At 36.9% G+C, this 27432-nt stretch overlaps 1 protein-coding gene across 6 annotated transcripts in view; it reads right to left on the reverse strand.

Moving 5' to 3' along the window:
- The window catches only part of DOK6 (docking protein 6), a 417153-nt gene that overhangs the window by 141105 nt on the left and 248616 nt on the right, over nt 1-27432 (reverse strand). For all 6 annotated transcript variants that reach the window (XM_007189942.2, XM_057526829.1, XM_057526833.1 and 3 more), the window contains exons 4-5: nt 22722-22841; nt 3377-3566 (exon numbers count right to left, since the gene is read on the reverse strand). In XM_007189942.2, coding sequence (XP_007190004.1) covers nt 3377-3566; nt 22722-22841 — 310 coding nt within the window. The remainder of the gene's footprint in view (nt 1-3376; nt 3567-22721; nt 22842-27432) is intronic.

Below are 27432 nucleotides of genomic sequence, written 5' to 3' on the forward strand. Positions count from 1 at the left end.
AAGTGGTTTTGTCTTTCACAGGATAAAACTGCACATAATCATGAATCCTATGACTTCCTCTGCAGGTTTGGATATCTTTTTTGATTTTTGGATTAAATAATCTTGCATGACAACTGGGTTGTTTTCACTCTTAAAATACAAACTTAAAATCTTTATGGTAAAAGAGCAATTCCTGGGACTTCCCTGATGGCGCAGTGGTTAAGAATCCACCTGCCAATGCAGGGGACACGAGTTCGATCCCTGGTCCAGGAAGATCCCACATGCCGTGGAGCAACTAAGCCCGTGCGCCACAACTACTGAGCCTGCGCTCTGGAGCCCGCGAGCCAGAACCACTGAGCTGATGTGTCACAATCACTGAAGCCCGTGCGCCTAGAGCCCCTGCTCCGCAACAACAGAAGCCACAGCAGTGAGAAGCCTGTGCACCGCAACGAAGAGTAGCCCCCACTCGCCGCAACTAGAGAAAGCCCACGTGCAGCAACGAAGACCCAACGCAGCCATAAATAAATAAATAAATTTATTTATTTATTATTTTTTTTAAAAAAAGAGCAATTCCTCTAAGCAGGCAGGGGACTAGGACTTCATCTCCCCAGGCTGCGCCCCTCGGAGGACAGCTCCCAGTGAACGCTCCCTGGTCCTTGCTCTCCTTCTGTCCCCACATGTAGGGGGTAAGAATGTGAGGATGGATGAGGTATGCTCCTCCAGAAAGAATGATCTTGCTCCACTTTTACTGTCTACTCTTATCTTTTATTGGTACAGTAGAATTTAAAGTGCATTTTGGAAAAAGCCTGTCAGTAGAAAAAAGACTACTTTGACATCCAATTTTATTACATTCCAGTACAGGCAGTAGTATAAATAAATGGCTAGAAACTGCTTCCAAACTATGTGCCTTGTGCAAAGAGCTAGTAAAATAAAACGCAGAAGATGTCATTCTTCAGCTCAAGGTTCACTAGGATGACAGGCCGGGACTTACCTGCCAATTTTTCCTTTAAATTGTCACTGGTCATCACCCACACCATTCCCCTCCCTGCCTCTCCCAGTCCTGACCTAGGGAACACAGCGTCCTGCTTTCATTTCTCTGGATCACACATGGACAAAACCTTCTGTCCTTGGCTACCTTTAATAAGAGTGAGATCTTCTGGAATTTACAAACTAGACACACAGAATCATGGTCAACAGCCCAATTATTAAAGGGCAAAGGACACCCAAAATTCAAAGAAGGGAAAACATAGAAATGAACACACGGACACACCTCCAAACATAAAGAAACAAAGGAGAAAAGAAAAAAAAATAACAAGATACCCAAGTCCTCTATCAAAAGAGAAACATCTTAAATCATCATTTTAATGCTGTGGTTATGGGGTCAAGAAGAGCACTCTCTTTGCACCCTTAGAGGGCGTGTGAATTGATATTACTTCCCTTGAAAGCAATTTGCTATATTGTGAAGAACCCTGAAAATGTTCACAGCTTTTGACCCAGTAATTCTTCTTGAAAAAGGCTCTGCTAAGAAAATGATCAGATATATGCACATCTTTTCGCAGATGGTCGGTCAGCGTGGCTTTATTTATAATAGTTAATTCTGGAAACACCCTAATATTAAATTAATGATAGTACAGCCATATGTTCAGATACCATATGGCCACAAAAATCTTGATTTTAAAGGACCCGGAGATTACGTCTCAATATAATGTTAAGTGAAAATATGCTGATTTTAAAATATATTGGAAAGAAGTAAACCAAAATACTAAAAGCCATTTTCTCAAGATAGAGAAATTATGAGTGATTTTAAGCTTTTCTTTCCAGGTACTCCCTCAAAAGTTTGGGTTAACTTTTTAATCAGACGATATAAAGTGTTAAAAAGTGGAGACTTACAAGAAAAATGTAAAAAGTGCAAAGCCTGCTCAGGTTATGAAAACATACTTCTGACTTTACTGTGCCTACCTAGGAATAAAGGCCTGGCTGTATCTCACAGCTTCAAGACCCCCTCTCCAGAAAATGCTTGGGGCTCTCTCCCCTTCCTTGGCCCCATTCCTTCCAGAGGAAGCGTTTTGTTGTAAAAGTAACAAATGCTCATTGTCAAACCTCAAACAGTGGGAAAATGTATAAAATAAGAATAGTAAATCCCCTCCAACTTTCTTTCCCCACTTTTTCTTTTCACATTAAAAACACTGCGGGATAATTTGCATATAAAAATGCACACCAATATTTATAAACAGTTCCATGGCTCTTGACAAAAGTCAGGATACAGGGCATTTTCACCACCCCCAAAGTTCCCTTGTGTTTCCTGGAGTCCATTCTCTCCCTATCCCCAACCCTAGGCAACCACTCATTTGCTTTCTGTCACTGTAAATTAGTTTTGTCCGTTGTAGAATTTCCTACCAATGGAATTACACATAATGCTTACAACAGTGTTTTTGAGATTCATCCAAGTTGTGTGTCATGGGTAGGTAATATTCTGTTGTATAATTATTATAATTTATCTATCTAGTCACATAGTGACGTCACTGTAATTACCTTATAAGGCCACAGATTCATTTCTAGAATGTGATAAATCATGTCCCCAAGTGTGAATACATTAAACATCTCTTATATAGAATCCCTAAACCTAAGTCTTGTCTTGGATGTGCGACAACAATATCACAAAGGGGTCAGAGCATAATGACATTGATTCAGTTGGTTGAAGCTCACGTCTAAACCCATATATGTGAATAATGATTGTGAAGCAAGCATTCATTTTAGACATTTACGGATTCCAACCATATGCTGTGATCAAGAAACCAATATATTTGTCTTGACATACTACGTTTAAAATCTGAATTACACATTTCATAAACTATGGATTTGCCAACTTTTTTTTGTCATTCTGAATTAATAATACTTAATTAATGTTATTAACATAAACGTCTGGGTAAATGAATATTTCATTAACTTATCTCAAACCTAAAAGGTAGTATTTAAGCAATTTTATATAAAACTCCTTTCAAAATATTTCCCTTTAAAAAAACCCCACGATTATAATGCTGGCAAGGACATGCTGAATTTTATGGAGATCCTATTGCACCAAAACTATAGGAGGATGCACCCCAAATATAATATGGTAATAATTTCACAAAGATCTTGTATGATAAAGATAATTATGAAACTGGTTTGATGCCAGAGTAAGAGACGGGAATTATTTTGAATGGGGTACTTAACCTGCCATAGAATTAACACAATTTTATTCAGATTATCAGTAAGAATGTGAAGAAATTATTGATATATATTTGGTGATCTCTACCTTTCATGGAAATGAAACGGCCAGCCTGGGCACTGCGGGACAGAACCTTTGCTCCAGGAGGGCCGCGACCTCCTGCCTGTGGCTTCTGTGCTCAAAGCTTACCTTCCTGACTCAAACGTGAACCATGTTGAGTCCCGCCCGTATCTCCTCAGTGAGCTGAGAGGCCACGTCACCAGCTTGACCTTGGCATTGTGGATATCCCAGAGATAGATATTCTCATGAGTGATCTGCATTGTGCATTCGCCATAAATGTCCAGATTTGGTGTAGGCATAAGATACACATTGAATCGCTCTGCAAAGAAACAAGGAATGGAGAAAATGAAGCCAAAAGAGGTGTGACTTTTTATGGCAGCACTGTATGAATTTGTATACCTACCTACAGCCTTCAGAAAGTGTTACCGTGTCCCTTGGTGACATCGGTATATACTGCGAAACACTACCTTTTTCTTGTGTGGGAAAAGGAGTTAAAGTATTCTTAATCATTAATCCATTCACTCATTCTTCAACTTTTTGTTGCATGCATTCTCTACGGTGGGGATTAAATGGTTAAATTGTACAGTGGGAACATAAGGGCAAAAAACTAATTGGAGTCTGCCCAAATGGCGTAACTGTCCGCTTCTTCACATAATCTTAAGTGGACGTCATAGAAATAATTTCTGCGAGGAATGTCTTCTTTAACTTACACGAAAACTTACTCAGTTTTACCTATGAGGCATGAAGTATTTAATGCCCACTCAGACTGACTCTCAAAGCACAGAATGTTCATGGTCAAATTCAGCTTATGATAATTGCAGATATTCATTACTGCCTTTGGCAGAACTTCAGACACTGTTTTGGTATGCAAAATAAAAGCACATAACTGCTTTCATTCCTGGATATTTTGAAATTGAAAATCTGATTATTAGGCAATGATTCCAAACCTTGCTTTACAACTTTTCGTGTATCTCAAAGGTTACCACAAAATCCTGCAGCCCGTGATCCCCATCTAAATGCATTAGATGCACTTTATTTTGAAAAATAAGGTTAGTTGGTAAGTCCCAGGAAGTAAAGAACTTGGTATGACCTACAAAGTGTCCTATAAAGTATCCCTAGTTCCTAGCACCGTATTCTTGGTTTATAGTAAATGATCAATAAATATTAGTTAATTGTATGAATGAAATAAATATATCCCACGATGAATATGGGCTGCAACAATTGAGGAATTACAAAAAAATAATGAGTCATGATAACAAAAAGTTTAAGAATAACTGGCAGATACATCTTTGTGAGTTTGAATTTAATTGTGAATAGTGCTTTAAAGGCAGTGCTGTTGCATGAATTATTTTGAGAGGCATAATGGTGCAGCTGCAGTTTGTAAAGGATTGAGATGTTTAGAAATGTGCTATCATCCATCATGATGCTACAATCTGAAACACTGTATGTTTGCCGGCACTGAGCTGGAATTGTCTGTAAAATAGAAAGAATCTTTTCAGTGGCAGGTATTTTGTAAAGCAAGGATTTTCTGATGCAAAATCAGTTATATTTAACTTAAGCACGACAGCTTGAAACTTAGTAACCATATGGACAATATTTATGTTCAAGTGTCTAGATATTCTGGGACCAAAAATAATCTAATGATTCAATATTCTAATTAGGTTGTTGACCCATGAAAGTAATATGTATATAGATTTCACAATTATTTCCCAAAGAAAAGGCAAAATGAGATAAATTCTATAGCTGAAAAATGAAGAATATTGTCCCATTAATTATGTGCAATAAAAGGCTGTATCTATATCTACATAGACACATATATATTCCATAAATCTTAAAATTCTTGTGTGCAAGTATCTACATGCAGCATTAAATACATCCCTCACTTTCCCAGCACAGTTCCCTCTCCAATGGGATTACAAATAAATCAAAAGGGTATGATCTAATGTGAGAATATAAATGAAACTTGGACCCAACAGAGTGACTCAGGGCTATAGTTAATGCCTGATGAATGCCTAATATTCTTTTCTTTGCTCAAGACACTTTTGATGAAATTCAGCTTCTACATTTGGAATTAACCATGTGTCAGTGGCATCTGTTGTGCATAGGGAAAATATTGTCATTATAAAAGCGGAAAGTGAAACAGTCCTCTAAATGCTTTCCTTTCCATCAATCCCGGAGTCTGAAGAGAGCATCGGAAGACTCACTGCCAAAATACCAAGAAATAACAACACTTTAAAAAAAATACTGAAATAAGTAAACATCATTAAACAATCTTACTGTTGCTTATGACTGCACTGACCCTTGATATTCACACCCATTGCTTGTAACTGAAAAAAGGGAGCATACAAAAAAATGATCCTGACACAGAGTGTCCTTCAACTGGATGTTCCATGAAAGGTTGCACATCATCTACACAGTATTTCAGAGGACCCAGAAGAGCCATAACGTTTTCACAGAAATGTCTGCGTGCTCTAATGTTAGCAGATAAAGCCTAACAGTAATAAACACAGAAAAAGTACAGTCATCACAATGGCCATTGGAGAAAGCTGGAAAATAATGAATACATGAATTTATTATGAGTCACATGACACAGGGCTCTAGACACCAAAGTCTTTGAGGTGCATTTGCGAACAAATTCAAAGTGATGGGATAGCTCCCCAAAGGAGCCCTTCCAGGGCCACCTCTAGGCAGCACAAAGCAGGTGAACCTTACCTGCATCCCTTCCCTCTGACCTGCCTTCTACTTTCCCACATTTTTTTTTTTAACCTGGCAACTCAAGTAACCCCTTTTTGTTACGGTTTAGAATGCTCCTACCTTCTTTTTGATGCTATTTCTTCTATCTTAAGAAAGGAATTACCCTAAACAATTTTATTGTCAATTTTTAAATATTCAAAATTTATCTTCCTCTAATGGCTAATTTCCAAGGATTTGAGATTCAATGAAAACGTAGGCTAATTAATCCAGCAGAAAACCAGGCACAGAAAGATAAGGGCAGCACATCAAGTCATCTAGCAAATTATACTTCTTTGAATTCCAATTTAACGGAAGGAAGGTTTCTGCATTTGCTATGAAGAAATTATTTTATGCCCTTAGCAACATAAAACACATTGTTTTACTAAAACTTGTTATGTTTTCCATTGGACCATTTCAATATGAAATAGTCAAAACTGGTTCCATTAAAATGACTTTTAAAAATATTTACCTCTGTGAAATAATTCTATCAGGCAGGTTTTTTTAAACCAATCTCTGATCATGTCACCTTTTTATTTAAGAAACTGCATTTGGGTTTTACTGCCTAGAGTACTGGTTTTCAGGTTTCAGTGTGCATCAGAATTACCTGGAGGGCTTGCTTCAATACAGATGGCTGGCTTGCCTCCACCATTATTGTTTCTGATACAGTAAGTCTACCCCAGGGCTGGATAATTTACATTTCTACTTGTTCCCAGGAGATGTTAATGCTGCTACTCTGGGGACCACACTTTGAGAAGTGTCGATTTGTGAAACTCATTTAAAAATATTGCCAAGGAAGTAGCAGCATCAGAGAAACCATGAGGAATGCTTTTGAAGAGTGGTGCTATGTTCCAGCAGAGCAAATCAGCACATTTTCTTCAAAATTGTTTTCTAATCTCTGCTCAAATCAATTAATCCTATCTCAACTGACTCATGACTGACTTGTCAAGAAAGAGTTCTTATGCCAACTGGAACAAAAGAAGGGAGAGAGGCATAGAAAGAAAGGGGGTATATGAAAGATAGTTTACAATTCAGCAAGATATGTATATTCCAAGTATCTCCTTTTGAGATCATCAACAATAACAATAAAAACACTATAAAGAAGCACTAAACATCAGAGTTCCAAGTAGCCAAAAGAATTAGAAAAGAAACTAGCTGTCTAAATAATGATAATAATGTCCTGAAACATGAATAAAATATAAAGTCCTGTGAAGACTGGTGAATGTGTGAAGAAATAAATTTTTGAAAGGTTATGTAAAAAATATTAGTTTTAAATGTGTTCACACATATAAACTATAGAATTCTAGAGTGAAAAATCCCAAACACATTGCCCATAAAACTGTATTTTGGTAAAACTTAGGTTTGTATAATGGCTGATAGATATATGAGAAAACATAATTTTATTTTAAATGGCCAAAACAATAACAAGGTGAAATATTTATAAGAGGAATTGTTCTGTCCAACAAAGATGTTTACTGTTGTTGAATCTGCAGTTGCACTTACCAGGGCAGTTTTACTCTAGGGCTGGATTAAGAGGTCCAAAGGAAGAGACCATGCCCCAAATGGCCTTGACACAGGGTTAAGGTCACAATCACAAGAACAGTCTTGAGGGGGCTACAAAACAAGGTTTGGTCAAATTGAATTGGACAAGATCTGGAGAGAAAGGGTAGCTACATTCAGGAGAAATGGTCCTGCAAAAGGGATAGTGAGACCCCAGGTGATATGTGGGAGACCCTGAGAAGGACGGAAACCTTCCCTTCTCAGCCAGTGAGGTTTTACATAGATCTTGTTTAGGGCAGGAACTAACCCAATATAATATTGGCTGGAGCCTGGCAAGTGGAGGTAAGTGGCGCTTGCAGCTGCAGCAGGAAGCAGAGCATCACAGATGAGGTTTCTGACATGAAGCAAAATACCCTCCAGTGACTAGAAATAAATGAACAGAAAACAAAAGGATGATGAGCTCTTCAACCAGTTTCTTGGTAATTTCCATCTTGTAACAGAAGAGATGGAACACTGGTTTTAAAGGAGAACCATGCTGAAAAACAGACGTATCTGCTCAGCTAAGTTTCCTTGATAATAAATTGAAATATTAAAAAAAACAGACTTCTGGAATTTATGTATTGAATAATTTTGTGAATCTACCTCATAGTTAACACTCAGTGTCTGTGACTGCATGAATATAAAATACATCTTGTGTATATTAGCTGATTAATTAAAATAAATTTGGGAAATGTCTATTGGATGCCAGTCCGTTCTTTTTTCAAAGAAAGTCCTGTAAGTTTTAGCTGTTAGCTGATTGCTGAGCAGTCTATCCCCCTCTGTCTATCCCACTTCTCCTGATACTTCAGAAGCTGTGGGTTTGAAGGTTGGGTCAAAAGAAAGGATGGAACATGGAACTAAGTATTACACCTAAATATCTGAAAAACAAGAGATTCATAAATATTAAAACTATCAGGTTTTCCATGGGGAGAGGTTAAACTTTATAATAACTTCAGTTAAGTCCTATACTTTTACCTTCTCTTCCTAAAATCCAAGTATGGCTCAAAAGGAGAAGCCCCACAATAAGAAAAGTGTTCTTTAGCAATTTGGTGGCATCCCTAATTTTCTGAATTACAGGGTCTTCCATATAGTAGAGACTTAAATATTTGTTAAAGTTCATTAATTAAAATATTTAGGTATTATTAAATTAAATAACTTAAAGTTAATATTTATATACATATATATGGTTATGTAATGATTAATAATAGCTCTAAGTGATTGGACAATGTATAATTCTGAATTTCACTTAGTTGTTTCTATCAACCAGTGTTTCCATAAAGTAAAACTCACTCTACATACAACTTACTGGTCAAAATAATTTTAAAGATTTAACAAATTATTTTATAGCAAGAGAATTCAATTTTTTTCTCAAAATTTCATGTGAAAATTGATAGTTACGGAAGACATCTTTTCAGTTAAATTTATTACTGCAGCTAATTCATTAAAAGACCCAAACTTATTTGTTCCATCAAATGTGGAAATGAACCTTGTCCAGTTGGTGACCTTTATCTCCTTATTTAGCCACCACGAACAGCTGCAGCTGCATCCTGTATCCTGCTCGCAGATTCACCGTGGTGAGAAGAATAACCACTACACCTGCAAACTCAGGTTGTCCCCCATACTCTCTTGCACACTGCTCTGGTACCAGCCTGGGCAGGACTAGACGATTCTACAGCTCTGCCAGCCTGGGTGAGAGATCAACCTCCCCATCTGGCAAACAATCCAAATTCTATGAGTGGTTCTCTTGCCTTTCCCCCTTCATCGTGCTTGGAGGCGGGTAGACCCCCTCCTTTCTGCTCTTCTCCTATGAGAGAATCCTCCTCAATTAATCTTCCAGCCTGCTCTTTAGAATTTCATGGTGCTTTTCACCCATTATCCACCACTCTGGGGCTGCAGTACATTTCTGAGACAGCAAGAAAGTCCCACTCTAGGCTCTATATTTAACAATTGTTACATACCAATTCCAAACATGAAATTTTAATATTAATACTAAATTAATAAACAGTCTACTAAATGTTATTTAGTCAAAGGACCAGAGTTATTGGTCTAATATTAACCACTAGTGAGTAAGTCCACAAGAATCTGGTGTTTGAAAAACTAAATGCATGCTTGGGAGGGTTGGAATTTATTAATGAGTATTCATTCATCTCAATTTCGAATCTAGGTTCACCCCATTGTTTGATACAATATGCTTTGTTTTTAAGGGTCATACGAAGTGCTACAAAATTCAATAGAACCAGATGCTACTCAGAAAATAATGAGACATTTCAAGATCATTCTGAACTTCATATTCTTGTCTCCAAATGGCTGTATAATATTGGGATACTGCAGTGGTCAGCCTCCAATTTCAGCAGCCTTAGAAATGGAGGCACTCTGAGAAAGCAGATATTTGCACATTTAGACACATCCTGAGACCTGTATGATGCAATTAAACCAGCAATGAAACAAAGCATGATTTACGCCTGTCAAAATTTGTGGAACTCTTCAGAAATTGTGACTCCATTTCCACCAGAGTACTGAAATTTGTCAAAATTTATTTTATTATAACGTGGCAATAGCAATAAACGCAGCTGCCAGGTGACATCTGCTCAATGGACACTGTGAATTGGAATCCTTGCAATTCTTGTATCAAATGGCAGCACTTAAAAAAAACCCCAGTAATATCTTTTAATCCCCCAGGAACTAATTTATTTTTTTCCTTCCTTCCTTTCTTTCCTCCCTCCTTCCTTCCTTCTTTCTTTCCTTTTCTTTTTTTTTACAAAAAAATTACTGTTGACAGCATTTTATCTACATTTCCAAGTAAATCATGTTCATTGTAGTAAATACAGAAAATCATTAAAAATTCAACTGCTATTATACCGTATAGAGAGTGTCTGTTAAAGTAATGTGTATCTTAATATACAAACATATGCACATATATAGTACTTATTATCATACAGAATATAAAGTACTGAACCCTTTATATTGCCTTTACTATCGTATAAAATTTTCAGGTGCTATTAAGTATTCCTTGGGGATATAATTTTAATGATTGCATAATATTCTACTGTATAGCTATGCCATATTTCATTTAATAATTATCTATTTGATGAATATTGAAGTTAAGTCAACTTCTGTCTGATATAAATTAGGCTACAAGAAAATAACCAACTTTCAGCTCAATTTGCTAAATAATTCACTCATTTTATATTGAGTCATAGGGTTTACTTTATTCTTATATATACATTTTGGATCATTTTAAAACTCTTGATTATTAACTTACATTGGGTACTAAAATCTGAATTATTGGATTAAATGTCATAAACTCTTTTAAGAACCACACATGGCCAAATTGCTTTCCAGAAATTCCTTACCAATCCATATTCCAATTAAAAAACATATTTTATATTTTATATATTCATTTTACATAAATGTCCTCTGCCAGATTTTTAACCTAGGTTTATTATTTCTCTGTTGATTTTAAGAATTCTATATACTACAAATTTTTCCTACCATGTTTATGACAAAGACTTCATATCAGGTTTCCTTAATTTTGTTTATGGTATTTATGGCCAGAAAATGGAAAATAGTTTAAATTTTTCTAATAAGTCCTTTGTTACTGAAAGGTTAAATATTATTTTACCCGCTCATAGCAGTTTTAGCATTTTATTTTTTACAGTAACTGGTATATTGAAGCACAATGAAATGTTCATATCTTATTTATAATGTTCATTCAGTTTTGACAAATGCACAAGACACAACTTTTCTGTCACCTCAGAAAGTTCCCTTATGCTATTTTCCAGCTGCCCATGGCCCCCAAAAGCAACCACTGATCTGATTTCTAACACTGTAGGTTATTTTTGCCTATTTTAGTAGCCTCTTGTGAGCCAGAAGCTCAGCACATCACTAATTTATTTCCAGTTTGTGGCATTCCAGTTTTATTTTTTATTTATTTCCTTTTAACTTTTTTTGATGGTGTTTTTTGAGGAGCATAGGTTTGAATTTTGATGAAGCCCAAATTATTTCTTTTTACAGTTTTTTTTCAGTGTTTTATATAAGAAATCTTAGCCTATCCTAAATTTGCATCCACCTTAAATTGATGTTTGAGTATGGTGTGAGGTAGGGGTTAAGGTTCATTGTTTCCTGTATAGATATCCAGTCAGTCTAAAACTATTTATTAAAGAAATATTCCTTTTCTCATCGAAATGACCAATAAGCTTATGAAAAAGGGCTTTGGTGCCCTTGTCAAAAATTACTGATCCAGGGCTTCCCTGGTGGTGCAGTGGTTGAGAGTCCACCTGCCAAGGCAGGGGACACGGGTTCAAGCCTTGGTCTGGGAAGGTCCCACATGCCGCGGAGCAACTGGGCCCGTGAGCCACAACTACTGAGCCTGCGCGTCTGGAGCCTGTGCTCCGCAACAAGAGAGGCCGCGACAGTAAGAGGCCGGCGCACCGCGATGAAGAGTGGCCTCCGCTTGCCGCAACTGGAGAAAGCCCTCGCACAGAAACGAAGACCCAACACAGCCAAAAATTAAAAAAAAAAAAAAAATTACTGATCCATATATGTGGATCATTTTCTTTCTGTTCTGTTCCACTGACCTATTTGTCTATCCTGTCCTGATTACTGTCACTTATAATAAGTCCAGAAATTAGAAAGGGTACACATTCCAACTTGGTTCTCCCTTTTTGAGATAATTTGGCTAGTGTTGGTCCTTTGCCTTCCAAATACAGTTTAAAATTAACTTGTCAAGTTCTAGAAAAAATGCCTGGCTTTCAGGATTTTTACTGGAGTTGTGTTCAATCAATAGGTTACTGTAAGGAGAACTGACATCTTAACAATATTGACTATTCCAATCATGAATGGCTTATCACTACATTTATTTAGATGTCTTTTCATTTCTCTCAGCAGTATTTAGTTTCCACGGTAGAGGTCTTTGCTGATTTTATCTCTGAGTATGTGATTTTCTAAAATGGTATTATAAATGATACTATTATATTTGTAATTGTTCACTGATAATATATATGTGTGTAAATGTTATATATATTTATATAGATGTTATATCTATATAATGTTTACACACACATATATACATCTAAATACGTACATATTAACTTTTTATCCTGCAACATCATTGAATTCAGGTAGTTGTAGTTGCTTTCTCATAGATTCCTTAGCGTTTTCAAGGTACACTATCTTAACTTCTTATTTTCTTGCTAATTTTTATAATTTTAGTTTCTGTTCTTGTCATAGCACACAAATTAGGACCTTAAGTAGAGTAAGTAGAATATTGAATAGAAGTGGTAAGAGAGGATATCTTTCTCTTATTCCCAATCTCTTGAGGAAAGCATTCGATATTCTACCTTCAAGAATTCTATTTTCTGAAGGTTTTACATTGATGTCCTTCATCAGTTTAAGAAAGTCCCTTCTATATCTAGGTCTTTGAGAGTTGTTTTCATAAATGCATATTGTATTTTATCAAATGCTTTTTATGGATCAATTGTAATGAGCATATGATCTTCTCCCTTGACCTATTAATGTAGTGACACATAATGGTTGATTTCTGGGATTTTTTTTTGCATTTCTGGCATACATACCAATATTGATCAGAGTGTATTATCTTGTTAAGTAATACTTTAATATTCCATTTTCTAATTTTTAAAAGGATTTTGTACTTATATGCATGAAAGATATCTGTCTGGAATTTTATTTTCTTGCAATGACTCTTTCTGGTTTCAGTATCTGGCTTATAGTGGTTTCATAAAATGAATTGTGAAATCATCCCTCCTCTTCTGTTTTCCGAAAAACTTTGCATAGGATTGATATTATTTCTTCTTTAAATAGAATTCAAGAGTGCAACTGTATGGGATTGGAGTTCGTGTATGGGAAGTTGTATAATTTTAATTTAAATTTCTTGAATGGACATAGGGCTCTTTATGTTTTCTATTTTTTCTTAAGTTACTTTGGGTAATTTGAATCTCTGTTAAGTAATATAAAATTTTATTTTATTTACAAAGCCTATAATCAGAGATAATATTTTGATTTTTTCTTGTATGGCAGATGGAAATCAAAAAACATTTCCCCCAACACTTAATCCCTCCAATTTTAACATTTATTATATTATAATCTGAGCTCTGGGACTGTTATTACTACAGTTAGGATTTTAAACTATGCTCAAAGAAAAATGTAGAGCTTTGCAAAATATATTTTTAAAGTGAAAGGCTAAAGTTTGATGCTCTAAACATCCACCTCAAAAGATTTGAAAAAGAACCTGCAATTAAATCCAAAACTGTGGAGCAACTGAGTGATTAGTCATAGTGAATGAGAGCAGAAATTAATACATTTTAAAACATACTGAAAAAAAGGTTTAATAAATAGGTAAATCTCTGATGATGCTGACTATGGGGAAAAAAAGCCAAAAATAACCTTTATGAAGTAAAAAAGGAGCTATCACTACAGTGTAGACAGGTATTAAGAAGATACTAAAAGGATGTTGTGATTAAATTTATGTCAGTAATTTTGAAACTTTGTAAGAAATGCAAGAAACTTTGCAAGAAAACTTTGCAAGAGATTCCTAAAATCACTGGTAGATGTTTTGAAGCTGATTATAATCAACAGTTTATTACCCTGAGTTCTCAAACTTTAGTGCATGTTAGGTTCCTGGGGTTATTAAAATACAGACATCTGGTCCCACATCCCAGAGATGTTTGCTTTAGAGTATGGCTGGGGGCCCAGAATTTTCTTGTTTAACACACACTTGATGTGAATGTGACAGAGACATGCACAATATTCCAGAGAAATATGGACTTTCCTGTTAGGCACTGTGCTACTTGCTTTGCATGCTGTATTTTATTTAATCCTTACAACAATCCTATGAGATGTGTACTATCAGTATCATCCCAAAGAGCAGGAATCTGAGATTTAGAGCATTTCAGTCTCTTGACCATGGCCCCAGAGCTTATGAGAAGTGGAACAGAACTTGATGATGTACTAAGTTTGTTTGGCAACATATGTTCATCAGGCTACAAGTTTGACTTTCAAGCTTGACACAATAGTTTTACTGTAGCGGGAACAAAATGGATCACCAAAAGTTGGGTATATCAAAAATGAAATCTTGGCCCCTGAATGCTTATACTGGTGGGAGGGAGAGGAAATGGAGTTCCACGGACTGAGCCAGAAAGTTGAAAAACTCATTCAAGAAATCAGAGTTTGGGGTCCGAAAAACTCAGTACTTACTGAAATATCCAGGGGGAGAAATATAAGGTTTTATTCTGCCAGTGAAAAGGATGGAGAGTCTAATACAGTAGAAACACAGGATTAGACAACTGGAGTGAAAGAAGAAATGCAGAAGCCAAGTACAAGAATGGTAGGAAACATTCCTGCCTACTCAAAGGAAACTCACAATATCCAGGAGGCCCATGAAGAGAAGCCCTAGAGAAGCTAATTTGTACTACCCGAATCTAAACAAGCTTTGGTATGAAAGTATAATGGACCACATTAATGCTCTGAATTAACAGAGCACAGAAGAGTGAGACAAATTTGAGGTCAGCGTTCTTAACTGTTTTTGAGCCACAAACCACATTAGCAGTCTGGTGACGCCATGGACTCTTCTCAGAATTATGCTTTTAAATGTATAAAATAAAATTCATAGCATTACAAAAGAAAAAAAAAAGAAATCTCATTAGTGTATACTGAGGTTTTCTTTTCTTTCCTCTTTTTTGTGTGTGTATATTTGTGTTTGTTTTCTGTCAAATGAGGACTCATTTAACCCAGTTTCCGATCAAAGTTCAATCTCTGAGCTTCCTCCCCGTTTCATCCAGGCTGATTTGAAAACCCCTGGAACTGATGTAGTCCCAGGTGTCAGCAGAGGAAACACAGTCCTCTTATCTGGTTCGTATGTACCCATCTCCCTATGGAGTTACTTCACTTGCTTTCCTGTGACACAGCAAGTCCTGCTTTCAGAGAGTATCTGGGGTCCAGTGGGGGCCGACAGGAAGCCTGGGCACCCCATCCATGCCATATCAGTTTTGAGACAGTTGAGGTGTAGCTTTATCTTGTTACACCTTGCCAGGCTCTGTTGACATCTCTCCACCACATCTCTCCATCTCTTCCTATGCTTGTCATCCAACTCCATGCAGAGAATCAAATTCTAGTCTTTGTTCTTGTAGTAGCCTCCAATTTACATGAGGAGATAGAAGCATGTGTCTGTGTCCACTCAACTCCCAGGGAAAGGGTAAGGGCAAGGCATTACCTTATTTTCAAAGTCCCTCTTTTTGCCTGTAGTTGGGAGATACGAGTAATGCTGGACTCAGCATTCTCCCCAGAAGCTTCTCCTTTCACATAATTACAAATGTTTCTGAAATTTGCATCTTTGTTATCATTGTGTTTGTATAGGGCATGTTTCCAGGGCAAAGGAAACAGGACAGGTCCTTTGGTGTTTCAAGATATTTCTCCCAGTATGCATCTCACTTTATAACGATATGGCCAGAGTTAGACAATGGATCACTTAGATTTGGCGGTGTAGGGAGGGAAGCACTACCAAACACCCTTGCTTTCCTTGAATCATCTATTTCAAAGAGAGGTAGAAATATATATGGCATTGGCCTTGATTCCATTGTAGTGCATACTGAGGACCAAACGGGAAAAGTGGTGTTTTGACCTAGTTTATTGATTATATGCAATGTCGACAGCAATCAAAGAATGGAATTAAAGCAACACAAGATAAGGTGAGGAGGCAAATATTTAGGGCCCATTCAGGACTTTGTGTTATATCCATGAGTATCATCTTATTCTTGCCAGGATGGCTACTCCCATCACCATCATCTTTCAGCTTTCCCTGTAGATAAGCACCTCCACTGGTTATACTGGCGTTTTCCAACCTGTTTCATGGAACAGATAGGAATATCCACAAGCTATGAATAGGGGTTATGGGTAGAAAAAGACAGATAGGTAAAATGAGTATGGGAGATGTTGCATTATACAAAGTTAAAAAAGATCTTTATTCTAGTGCTTCTCAACAGCTTTATTCTGCTCATGCATATGGTGACCATCATATAGGGTTGGTATTAATTTCCTAGGGCTACTGTTACAAAGTACCAAAAAACTGGGTGGCTCAAAGCAACAGAAATTTATTATCTCATAGTTCTGGAGGCTAGAAGTCTGAAATCAAGGTGTTGGCCGGGCTAGGTTCTCTCTGAAGGCTTTAGAGGGAGAATCCTCCCTCATCTCTTCTAACTTCTGGGGTTTGCCAGCAACCCTTGGCCTTCCTTGGCTGGTAGATACATCACTCAAGTTACATGGCCATCTCCTCTCCGTGCATCTTCACATCATCCATCTCTGTGTCCAAATTTCCCCTCTTTATAAGGACGAATTGTATGTCATATCGGATTAGGGCTCTTTCTAATGACTTTGTTTAAACTTGGTTCTCTGTAAAGATCCTATTCCCAATAAGGTCACATTCTGAGGGTTAGGACTTTGACATCTCTTATTTTGGAGGGGAACACAATCTAACCCACAATAGTGTTATGTAATATTACATTCACTCTGCTGATTCCCTCACTGCAGAAGGCATATAGTAGTAGTAGTAGCAGTATTTCCTGGAACTCACTTTGGGAAATACAGGAGTGTGTGGATGGCATTTGGAAGCTCCAACATAGGTAGGCAAAATTTCTTCTCCCCATGCAAAAGTTGGTTTTGCTGAGTGTTATCCCAGGGACAAAAAAAATTAACCTGAAACACTCTTTCATGACTAATCATAAAATAGGTGTATAAGTGTGAATATGGCTTACCCCAAATCATTTTTGAAAAACTGGGGAAAAGATCCTTAAAATAGAGAAAGTTTTACTGTTACGGGTGTTACTGTTTTGTCATTAACTGGCCATTTTCCAAACGAATAAAGGCCTGCTTATACTGGCTTTAGTTACTGATGGACATTAAGAATTTCAGACTTCCTGCCTGATTGAGAAGGCTTATTTAGAGGAATAAGAAATAAGTTTTTTTTTAAAAAAAAAGGTAGGCTGCTCTGATTAGAATTGATCATACCTATACCATATCACTTCTATTTTTATTTTAGCATGTAGATTGTATCATTTATCTAAATTCTTCACTTCCTCTCCACATTAGATCAGACTTTCTAACTCATGTCGTGGCCTCACAAGTGGGGTGTACTTTTGTACCCCTTGACTTTGGGCTTGGCCATGGGATTTGCTTTGGTCAATGAATGTCAGTGGACATGACAAATGCAGAGACTTAAATTATGTTGCAAGTTTGGGCTTGATCTCTTTTTTTTTTTTAATTAATTAATTAATATATTTTTGGCTGTGTTGGGTCTTCGTTTCTGTGCGAGGGCTTTCTCCAGTTGCGGCGAGCGGGGGCCACTCTTCATCGCGGTGCGCGGGCCTCTCACTGTCGCGGCCTCTCCCGTTGCAGAGCACAGGCTCCAGACGCGCAGGCTCAGTAGTTGTGGCTCACGGGCTTAGTTGCTCCGTGGCATGTGGGATCTTCCCAGACCAAGGCTCAAACCCGTGTCCCCTGCATTGGCAGGCAGATTCTTAACCACTGTGCCACCAGGGAAGCCCGGGCCTGATCTCTTGCCCAAATGTTTTTGTTTTGGGAACATGCCTTAGGTAGCTGTTAGTGTCAGGAGGATGAGATATACACGGAAGAGATGTAGACATCATGTGCAGCTTGGAGCCAATCTCAGCATTACCCAGCCTAAATCCAATGACCCCTGGCCAACCCACCTAGGCATGAATGATAAGGACACACTTCCATGTCTGTGCTATTGAGATTTTGTGTGACCAAGAACACAGCATTATTTTAGAAAACACTAATCAATACACCTTGTTTGTAGGTTTGTCTCCCTCATTATTCTGTGGGCTTTTTAAAAGTAATGGCCCTATTTTATATAATTCTACATTTCCTCAGCTTAGTTCTCACATAGCATAGCCTCAAAAATGTTTGATGGGTGAAGAATGAATGAGTGAGTGACATACAAGGGAGTCTGAGTGGCATGTAGGGAGCATGGTTACTATGGCAACCAAAGTAAATAATTTAGAAACAACACTGGAATACTGCTTTGCTTCTGCAGAAAGGTTATACACACATTCTTAGGCTAAAAGTAGGAATTCATGCCAATTCTAGACCATTCATAAGCAGGGACTCTTGGTCCTGGAAAAACTAAACCCTCAAATCTGACTCTGCATTAACCAGATGGCAAAGTCTGAGGTTATTTTTCCATTTTGTTTTGGATAATGATCTCTTGTATCAATAGCAAAATGGACATATCCTTGAGTCTACTTCCAACTGTAACAGCAGGAACTTCACACAAGTGACTCGCTTCTTGGTTGTGATGCTTACTTCTGCTATTAACAATTAACATGTAATATTTGTTTTCTAGAATTGCTATTATGTATTGTGACTCCTTTCTAAATAACTATGATTATAACACCTTACATTAATATTTTCTAAGGTCAGCATAGGCTATCTTAAATACAACTGAAAGATGTGAAGATTCTGCAAGTTGTAAGAATTTAAAGTTCAAAATGTCTACTTAGTATGCACTCTTTTGTGGCAGTGTTATCTGAAGTCTAAGAATAAGTTTGTGTGTGTGTGTGTGTGTACTTGTGTTCCCTTATTTTCACCTATACTATGTGGGATTCTGAATCAATAGGAAAGCAGCTGACAGCACTAGATAAAAAATGATTATAGCAAAGAATTTAATCAATAACTACTTTTATCTTAGCAACATACATTACACATTTCAAAATTAATTGCACAAATGTTTACTCTTTGCTTGTCTCAGAGTAAATAAGACCAAGCTGTTTGAAGAGTCAGAAAAACACTAGAGGAGAAGTAGCAATTTTGAATGTCAGAAAAAAAATGCTGTGGTCAGGACTGAGCAGTGAGTCTTCCCTTGATGACGGGATACCACAAGATCACCACAAGCCACCGTAATGTAATCTATTACATCAATTCTGCATGCATGCATGTGTATCTCATCTCTTAGGAGAAATTTCAAACTAAATCCCAGCATATCACTGATAAAACATTAAAATAATGTTTCTGATGAATAAGAAATTATAGAATTTAACACTAAAATGCCTTAAGGAAAAAACCTAAATCTGTGATGACAAATCTTTCATAAAGGATTGATTCCAATCTGAATATATTAATGACTTAAAACATGTATTAGGAAGTTAAAGATTTTGTTTATATTAAGAGGTGTTATGATTGAAAACTATGGAAGGACAGCTTTAGAAGATAATATTATTTTTTTAAATACTTTAGTTAGCTAAAACAACAAATATTTCCCCTACATGTAGTAAAATGAACAGGTGTGTCCCTAAAGCAATCCTGGGGCTCAAGGGAGAGGGTTCAAGTTAGCTAAAGAGCATTCTTAGTCTTTAGCATAGGATTTTATAGACTACTGGTAGTTATTTCAGGGTGGACTTAAAATGGAATTATCATGTTTACGGGAGAGGTCTATTGATTAGGAAGTGACAAAATCGGGGAATGCAAGTAACAAATTGTGCTAATTTGTGTGTGTGTGTGTGTGTGCTTCTCTCCCAGGCAGCATGTAAACACATATTCACTGGGATTTTTGAGCTGGCAATAGTAGAGTCTGTAATTTAGACATTCTGTCAAGATTTATGCCTTTCATGTTGTCCTTTGGTATAAATTACTATTTTTAAAAGTTTTAGCTAGTTCTCATTGGGCCAAAAGAAACAAAGGAAAGATGTTATTATTTGGACTTGAGGAAGCATTTTAAAGAAAGTGTATGTAGACTCAAAGAGCTTGGAGCAATGGCTATGTCCATGGCCTTGGACTCAAAGAGAGAAATTCACCCACGTGGAAGGTACCTCCTGGGGAAAAGAAATCCTTCCAGCTAAGTTTTTCCTTTTAACACTAAACATTGAAGGGTCTCAGTGATCATGATTGTGTGTGTGTGTGTGTGTGGGTGTGGGTGTGTGTGTGTGGGTGTGTGTAAGACTGCTAATTTCCTTTATGGTACCATGTACTTCTAGGGGGTCATTTAAATGGATCAAATACTACCTTCTTTAGCTAAATAATTACTATATATTAAAAGCACATATAACCCTTTTTATCAATTTAGGATTATTAAACAAAATAAACCTAAAAAAGCATTGGATGGCATTGGATGTTATTATAATTTCAGGTCTTCTCTAAAGTATATGCGGGAATTAGTTTTTGATTTCTTTATTTTTACTTGTGCTTTAAACAAACAAACTTGTGCTTCTTTAAAAAACTGAGCTAGGCATGAGAGTTAGTCTTTATTTTATATTATCTCATGTAACCATCATGACAACACCATAAATTGGTATTAGTTCATTTTCACACATTAGCAAACTGAAATTAGAAGAGACTTAGGAACTTGTCCTAATTAAGGGGTGTAGCCTACATTCAAGTTGCATCCTGAAAAGTTTACTTGTTAGGCTATATCTGCTTGTGCTTCTTATATAGCTCTGGCATTTAATTCCGTGTTTGTCCTATCCTAAAAAATTTATACTAAAGTTTTCCCTTTATATTGTAGGTAAATTACTTTGACATTATTATCAAATTAGAAATAAAAATTATAATAAACCAAAGGAGTACATTATCCATTTGGATGGAAACCATATACAACCCCAGATCTTTAAAGTAAAAGCATACAATTCACACCAAGTAAGCCGCACACAGTAATGCTTCCACCCACAGGCCTAATTTATTCACTTTCTTCATATTTTCTTTATGTAGTAGTTGACGAATGTTTATTGGTAAAGAGTTTTTTTTTTCTTCTTTTCTTAAACTGAGAATGAACAGCATATTTTAAGCAGCACAATTATGGGCGTTCTGTACTTAGCACAGTTCTCAGAAACTAAATTGGAGAGATGAAATCCAAGAAAGTGTGGGAGAGAAACTGGAATATCAAAAGGAAGCTAGAAAAAGAGCCACAGAAAGGCCTTCCTGACTTTCTGAAACTACCAACATGGGCAAAGTTGGTGCCCATGTATGTTCATGATCAGGTAGTGGGGAAAACATTTTTTCAGTGTAGCAAAAACCAAAAAATAATGTCTTTAATGGTCTATGAGACAGTGATGGTTGTTAGAATATTATTACTTATAACAAAATCATTATTGCTAAGTATTATCCTGATGCATTTTACCGGTGCTGTCTACTGTATAAACCACAGATAATTCCAGAATTTCTTTTTAATAAGTAGTGTCAAGCTTCACCAACATCCCTCAACCTTTTCAAAAACACTAGCCATAGAAATTAAGAACATTGGAAAGTTTCTATTTTCATACTACTAGATCTTCTGGTGATAATGATAATTATTTTTAAAAATGGAGGGAAAAAAAGCTCATGACATTACTCTGATTTCATTATTTAGAGGTGTTAGTCAAGAAGAGGCAGCATAACTTCTTAAGAGACATCAGAAATGTTTAATTAGAGAGCAGTGCAGTAAGTAAATAACATGTCACATAAACCTCAATTTTGTTAAACCCTGAGATTTCATGCATTGTACTTCCTTACGTGTAGTATGCTATGGACTGAATTGTGTCCTCCTAAAATTCATAGGTTTAAGCTCTAACCCCTAAGGTGATAGGATTTAGAGATGGAGTCTTTGGGAGTAATGAAGTTTAGATGAGGTCATGAGGGTGGGGCCCTCATAATGAATTAGTGCCCTTACAGAAAAAGACAGGAGAGAGCTTATTCTCTCTCTCCCTCTGCCATGTGGGGCCACAGCAAGAACTTGGCCTCCAGAACTGTGAGAAATTAATTCCTGTTGTTCAAGCCACCCAGTCTATGGTATTTTGTTATGGCAGCCTGAGCAAAGACATACTATTAGCCACATTCCCTAAAATCTATTGAAAAATAACACGATAAGCCAAACTTATTTATTTAGACTCCAAATCTATAACAACTATCAAAGAAGAAAATGTAGGAATGCTGTCCATTCAAAACCTTATATATAATGAATAAACTTATTGTTGAGATAACTTATTTATTGAGATAAATGACAATGTCACAGAGCAAGAAGGCAGTACCTTAGTATTTTTGTAGTTGGTATGCAGTCTTGAGAAAGTCCCTTAACAGCTGAGGTTGATCAGTTTACTTTCCCTTAAAAAGGACTGGTCTGAAACATTTCTGAGGTCCTTTCCACTTTCAAAGTTCTATAACTCCCAGTGCACTTTAAAAGGAAGGAAGGAAGGAGACGCACACTTACCATTCTGTTCCCGCTGCACTCCTGCCGCCAAGAGATCAGGCTCCCCGAGGCTGATGTCATTCAGCCTGGTCCCCAGACACTCCATGCAGAGATGCTTGCACCACTCCTCGGCCTCCAGCTCTGAAAATGAGCACATGCCATGGAAGTCAGGCAAGGCTACATAGGAATAATGGAGAAGGAATGTTTCCTGAACCAGTTTCCCAGTTAAGTGGTGAGCATTAAAAAATCTACCTTAAGAAAACTAAAAAGCTATATTTAAGCAGTGAAATAAAACAATCTCTACAATTGTTTCCCTTGACATTATAACATCGTATTTTAAAGTTATTTTAAGTTATTCCAATGTCCTTTATCTTATTTATAAATAATAGACTGAGGTTTGTTTACTATCCAGTATATTTTAGATTGATTTAATTTGAGGAAAGAATTTACTTGGAAAAATTAATTAAATACAAAATAAAAATATATAAGTGAATAGCTGAAAAATGTCGAACTACATTAAACACGATTGTCCTCCTGAATGTAACTTGGATTTGTGCGGACTGAAGTTCTGATTCCCGTCATTCTGAACTGCAGTGGATCATAGATCAGCAAAAGAATGTGATCGATTTCCTTTTACAAATCTCAAAAGTAGACCATCCTCACTTAAAAAAATTTAGGGAGAGGATATTAAAAATAACTTTCCCCTTTAGAAAACTCCAATTATCTAAGATATTGATTAGATCACTCTCTTTTTATTCCCATTACTTCCCGACTTCTCTATATTCGCGGTTTTTCTTTGCTTGAAACCTTAGAATACCTTACACTTACAAAAAATCTTGTAGTATTGAATGCTTTCACAAACATGGATGAATTTGATCCTAATATAAGCCCTCTGTGCATGAGATGACTAAGGATTAGTGTCATAACTGGGTCTCATATCCTATCATGGGTCAGCGCCAAGACAGAATTGGAACCCAAGCCTTCTAACTATTTTTATATGCAGAGATCCAAAAGGTTAGATATTTTGGGCCAAGCCCCCAAATCACTGCACAGAAATTGGATAAGAGCTTTCCACTGACACCCACTCAGAGAAATTTCTGACTTTTTCACATAGCATAAGTCTGTACTAGAGCAGTTTAATACAGATTTCCTTCAAACCTCTTGCTCCTCTCCGTGGATGACATTGCAGCCTTTGCCCTGGCATTTTAAACTCCCCATAAAAACGTTATCTGTGACATGTTTTCTTGACTCCAGGGATTTGAGTATCAACTGCTCTGCTCGACGGCCAACGTCATCAAACCTGGGAAATGCTTTCTCCCCGTGCTCAGTCGCACCGCCTTAGCATCAAAAATGGGTTTGATCAATGAGATGTCAAGCCATATTTGTCACTTTTTCTTAGTTTTATCAAGACCATAGAATATTGTTAGAAAATAGAGAAAAAGAACATGCAGTCTCCCACGGAGTACTATTCTGACGAAAATAACACTTCTGATGTTCAAATCACAAAAGTGATTTTTCCTTGCAAAAGCTATGGTTTGCATCCTTCAGGGATTGTCCTCTGTGGTGTCAGACACAGCATGTGCCCAAGGAGAAAGCAGATTCTCACGTGGGCCAGGCCTGGCTCCTTGTCTGGCTGGTGGGTTTTTCCTCATGAAAATAAAAAAGAATCCCTTCTGATCACAGGGCCTCTAATACAATAAAAAGGCATTGCTGAGGCTCACAGCTTTCTAAAAAAAAACGTTTTTTTCTTCTGGTGAGGGAATGCCAGTCTTCACAGAAAAATTTTACACAAGCAACAACAGCACATATTGAAAATAATTTTCATTAGATATATGAATTTTGACTTCTAAAATTTATGAAAGTTTTGAAAGCTTTTCTAACAACAGATCAAAAGCTTAAGCCAATTTCCATGCCATGTCTCTAGAAATCCTTGACATTTTTGCTAAGGGAGATAATATGGCTATATTTTTTCTTTTTACATTTTAATGTTTTGACTATTTCTCAGAACTCCACGACCTTCAATCATCAGTGAAATCACATGCAATTAACATCTCATCTGCATGACTCTACCTTGGAGTATTTCCAGGACCCCATAGATGGAAAGAAGAATATCTACTATGCTATGTGTGGTAAAATTAAAAGTGTGAAATATGACAAAGCACCTGTGTCACAATGTTCCCTTTAAATACTAAGTCAGTGCATGCTCAGAGGTTAAAGAAATATGTCCCTCACTCCTTCTAGTAACTCTTTTATCCTAGGATTGAATGAGATAAAGAAAACAACCACACAGTAAAGGGCTTCTAGGAAGCTCGAGCTGACTATTTTGAGTAGAACTCAACTTGGCGTTTCTGTAAGGACCAGAGCCAGTGGGCTGCCTCCACAGCAATGAGAGGGGCTCCTGGGCTTCCACCAGCAGGTAAAGATGGCTTTTGCAGCCAATCTTGAGAATTGCAACACTTCTGCATTTTAATAGTACAGCAGCATGTATGAAGAGAAATAGCAAGAGTAATACAATTAGACTAGATATAGTCACATTAAAGACTGAATTATAAACTATTTCAGAAAGAAACAGAGAGAGAAGGAGAGGGAGAGAGAGAGGGAGAAAGAGAAAGAGAGAGACATCCCTGCAATTCAGCTCAGAAGAATCAGATCAGAATCATCAAGGGTTCATTTCTTTATTAACAAACATTTTCTCACTATAAGCCAGGCGCTGTGCTAAGAGGATATGGAAAAACACAGTTTCTGTTCTCAGTAATCTTAGAGTCAGGTGGGTGGGCAGGCGAGTCTGATGTGTGGTTCTCTGGAGGGCTGTGGCTTAGCCTGTAGGAGCTGGGGCTCCAGGACAAAGGCTGAGCAGCTCAGAGGGAATTTGATCAGGGACCTGCAGGGCGAGCAGGAAGGGGAGGGAGTGTGTGTGAGTGTGTGTATCGGTGTGTGAGTGTGTATCAGCTTGTGAGTGTATATCAGTGTATGTGAGCGTGGGACAGTGTGCATATGAGTATGTTAGAGCGCACTAGTGTGTGACAGTATTTATGAATGTGTGTATGAGTACGTAAGTGTGAGGTATTTGTGCGAGAGTATGAGGGAGCGTTACGTGTCTCTGTGTGAATGTGCTGGAGGAACCAGGCTGCACTGAGGAGGGTGGTCGGGGCTGAGATGGAGAGGCACATCCAGGGCAGCGACAGTGACACCTTGTGACCAGCGAGGGCCAGCCCTGAGTTCAAGGAGAAAAGTCTGAGAAGCAATCAGCACTCTGTCCGTCCTCTTCCCGGTTTTGTAGTATTTAGTTCAGTTAGATCAGCCCCAAACCTTCACCTCAAAAGTACTAACCTTTGTAGTCTGCATACTTGATCTAACAGTTTTGCTGCAGACAAGCTGAATTTGTTTACTATACAAGGCTTTGTTGCTTAAAATCTGTTTTTGACAGTCACCTTTCAAATAATTATAGCTGTGCTTTTTATTTGCTCTTTTCTTAGGCAAACTCCATGTATTGAATTCCTTTAATATCTTTTATTGCATGTTAATTTACTTTGTCCCATCATTATTTAACTAGTGTTTTTCTCTGAATTACCTTACATCTTTCACCTTTTCATTGTCTGTGTTCACAGAACTGAGGAGATTAAATACGAATGCAATAATCTAATAAACCCACTGTATTTTAAAATATTTATTTTCCCATAATTTCAGTGCCTTTTGTCTTTTGTTTTATCTTTCAAGCGTCTACCTTGGTCTACACATAATGTGTAAATAATTAAATTTCTTTATGGAGGAATAAAGGCATAAAATGTTCTGCAACGTTTTCTACGTTTTTCTCTTTATGGTGGAAGTGCTTTCTCATTTAGATGTCTTTTTTGGATAGCTTGCAGCTATGCTCAAATTCTTAATTCAGGTCAATAACTTTTCTCTAGAACAGAACCCCAAATAATGTTTTCATTATGTATAGGATTAGTTAAATGAACAAATTTGGTAACTTCCAAAAGAAAAAAAACCTGAAAGACGTTTGGGAATAACAAGACAAATAGAGAAGAGAGACTAAACTAAATTATGAGACTGTAGGGAAAATGATGATCAGGGACCCTGAAAAGTAGAGATACAGTCAAAGATGGACAGCTGCTCCTGAGTTTCTTTCTATCACTTCTTTGCAGAATTCTCGGGAGAATTTGCAGAATTATGGCTAGATTCCTTTGAATAAGAAGAGATCTTTACATAGCAGACTCTTAAGCATGCCTATTAAATAAATGATTAAATTTAAGCTTTATTACTTTCACTAAATTTAGGCCTTAGGATAACAACTTGAAAGTTAAATGATCCAAAAGGAGCTATATTTGAAAACAGTGAAAAAAGGGTCATCACATCTACAGAAAATAGGCTATCAGCTAAAATCATATAGCAGAATTAAAAATGGCACTGAATCAGTTTCATGGTAATTTGCTGTAAGATGCAGGCAAGACTAGTTTTGTGTGGAAATAATAAATTTTTGTATTTAGTCCTCATTGGATTTGGCTTTTATTAATAATCTTAGGAAAATGTACGTAAGATAATACTGTTTTGTCATCAGCAAAACCAGGAATTCTTAAGCGTATGTAATTCTTATTTGCTGGGCAGATTTGCTATAATCTGGTGACAAATGTTGTTTTTATATTTACTGAAGTCTTAAATACTTCAGTATTTGCTGGAAAGTGAAGAAAAATGTCTCCCGATGTAGACTATTGCTACAAATATCTCTTATTGT

The sequence above is a fragment of the Balaenoptera acutorostrata genome, chromosome 13 (genome assembly GCF_949987535.1).
Source record: "Balaenoptera acutorostrata chromosome 13, mBalAcu1.1, whole genome shotgun sequence".
NCBI lineage: Eukaryota > Metazoa > Chordata > Mammalia > Artiodactyla > Balaenopteridae > Balaenoptera > Balaenoptera acutorostrata.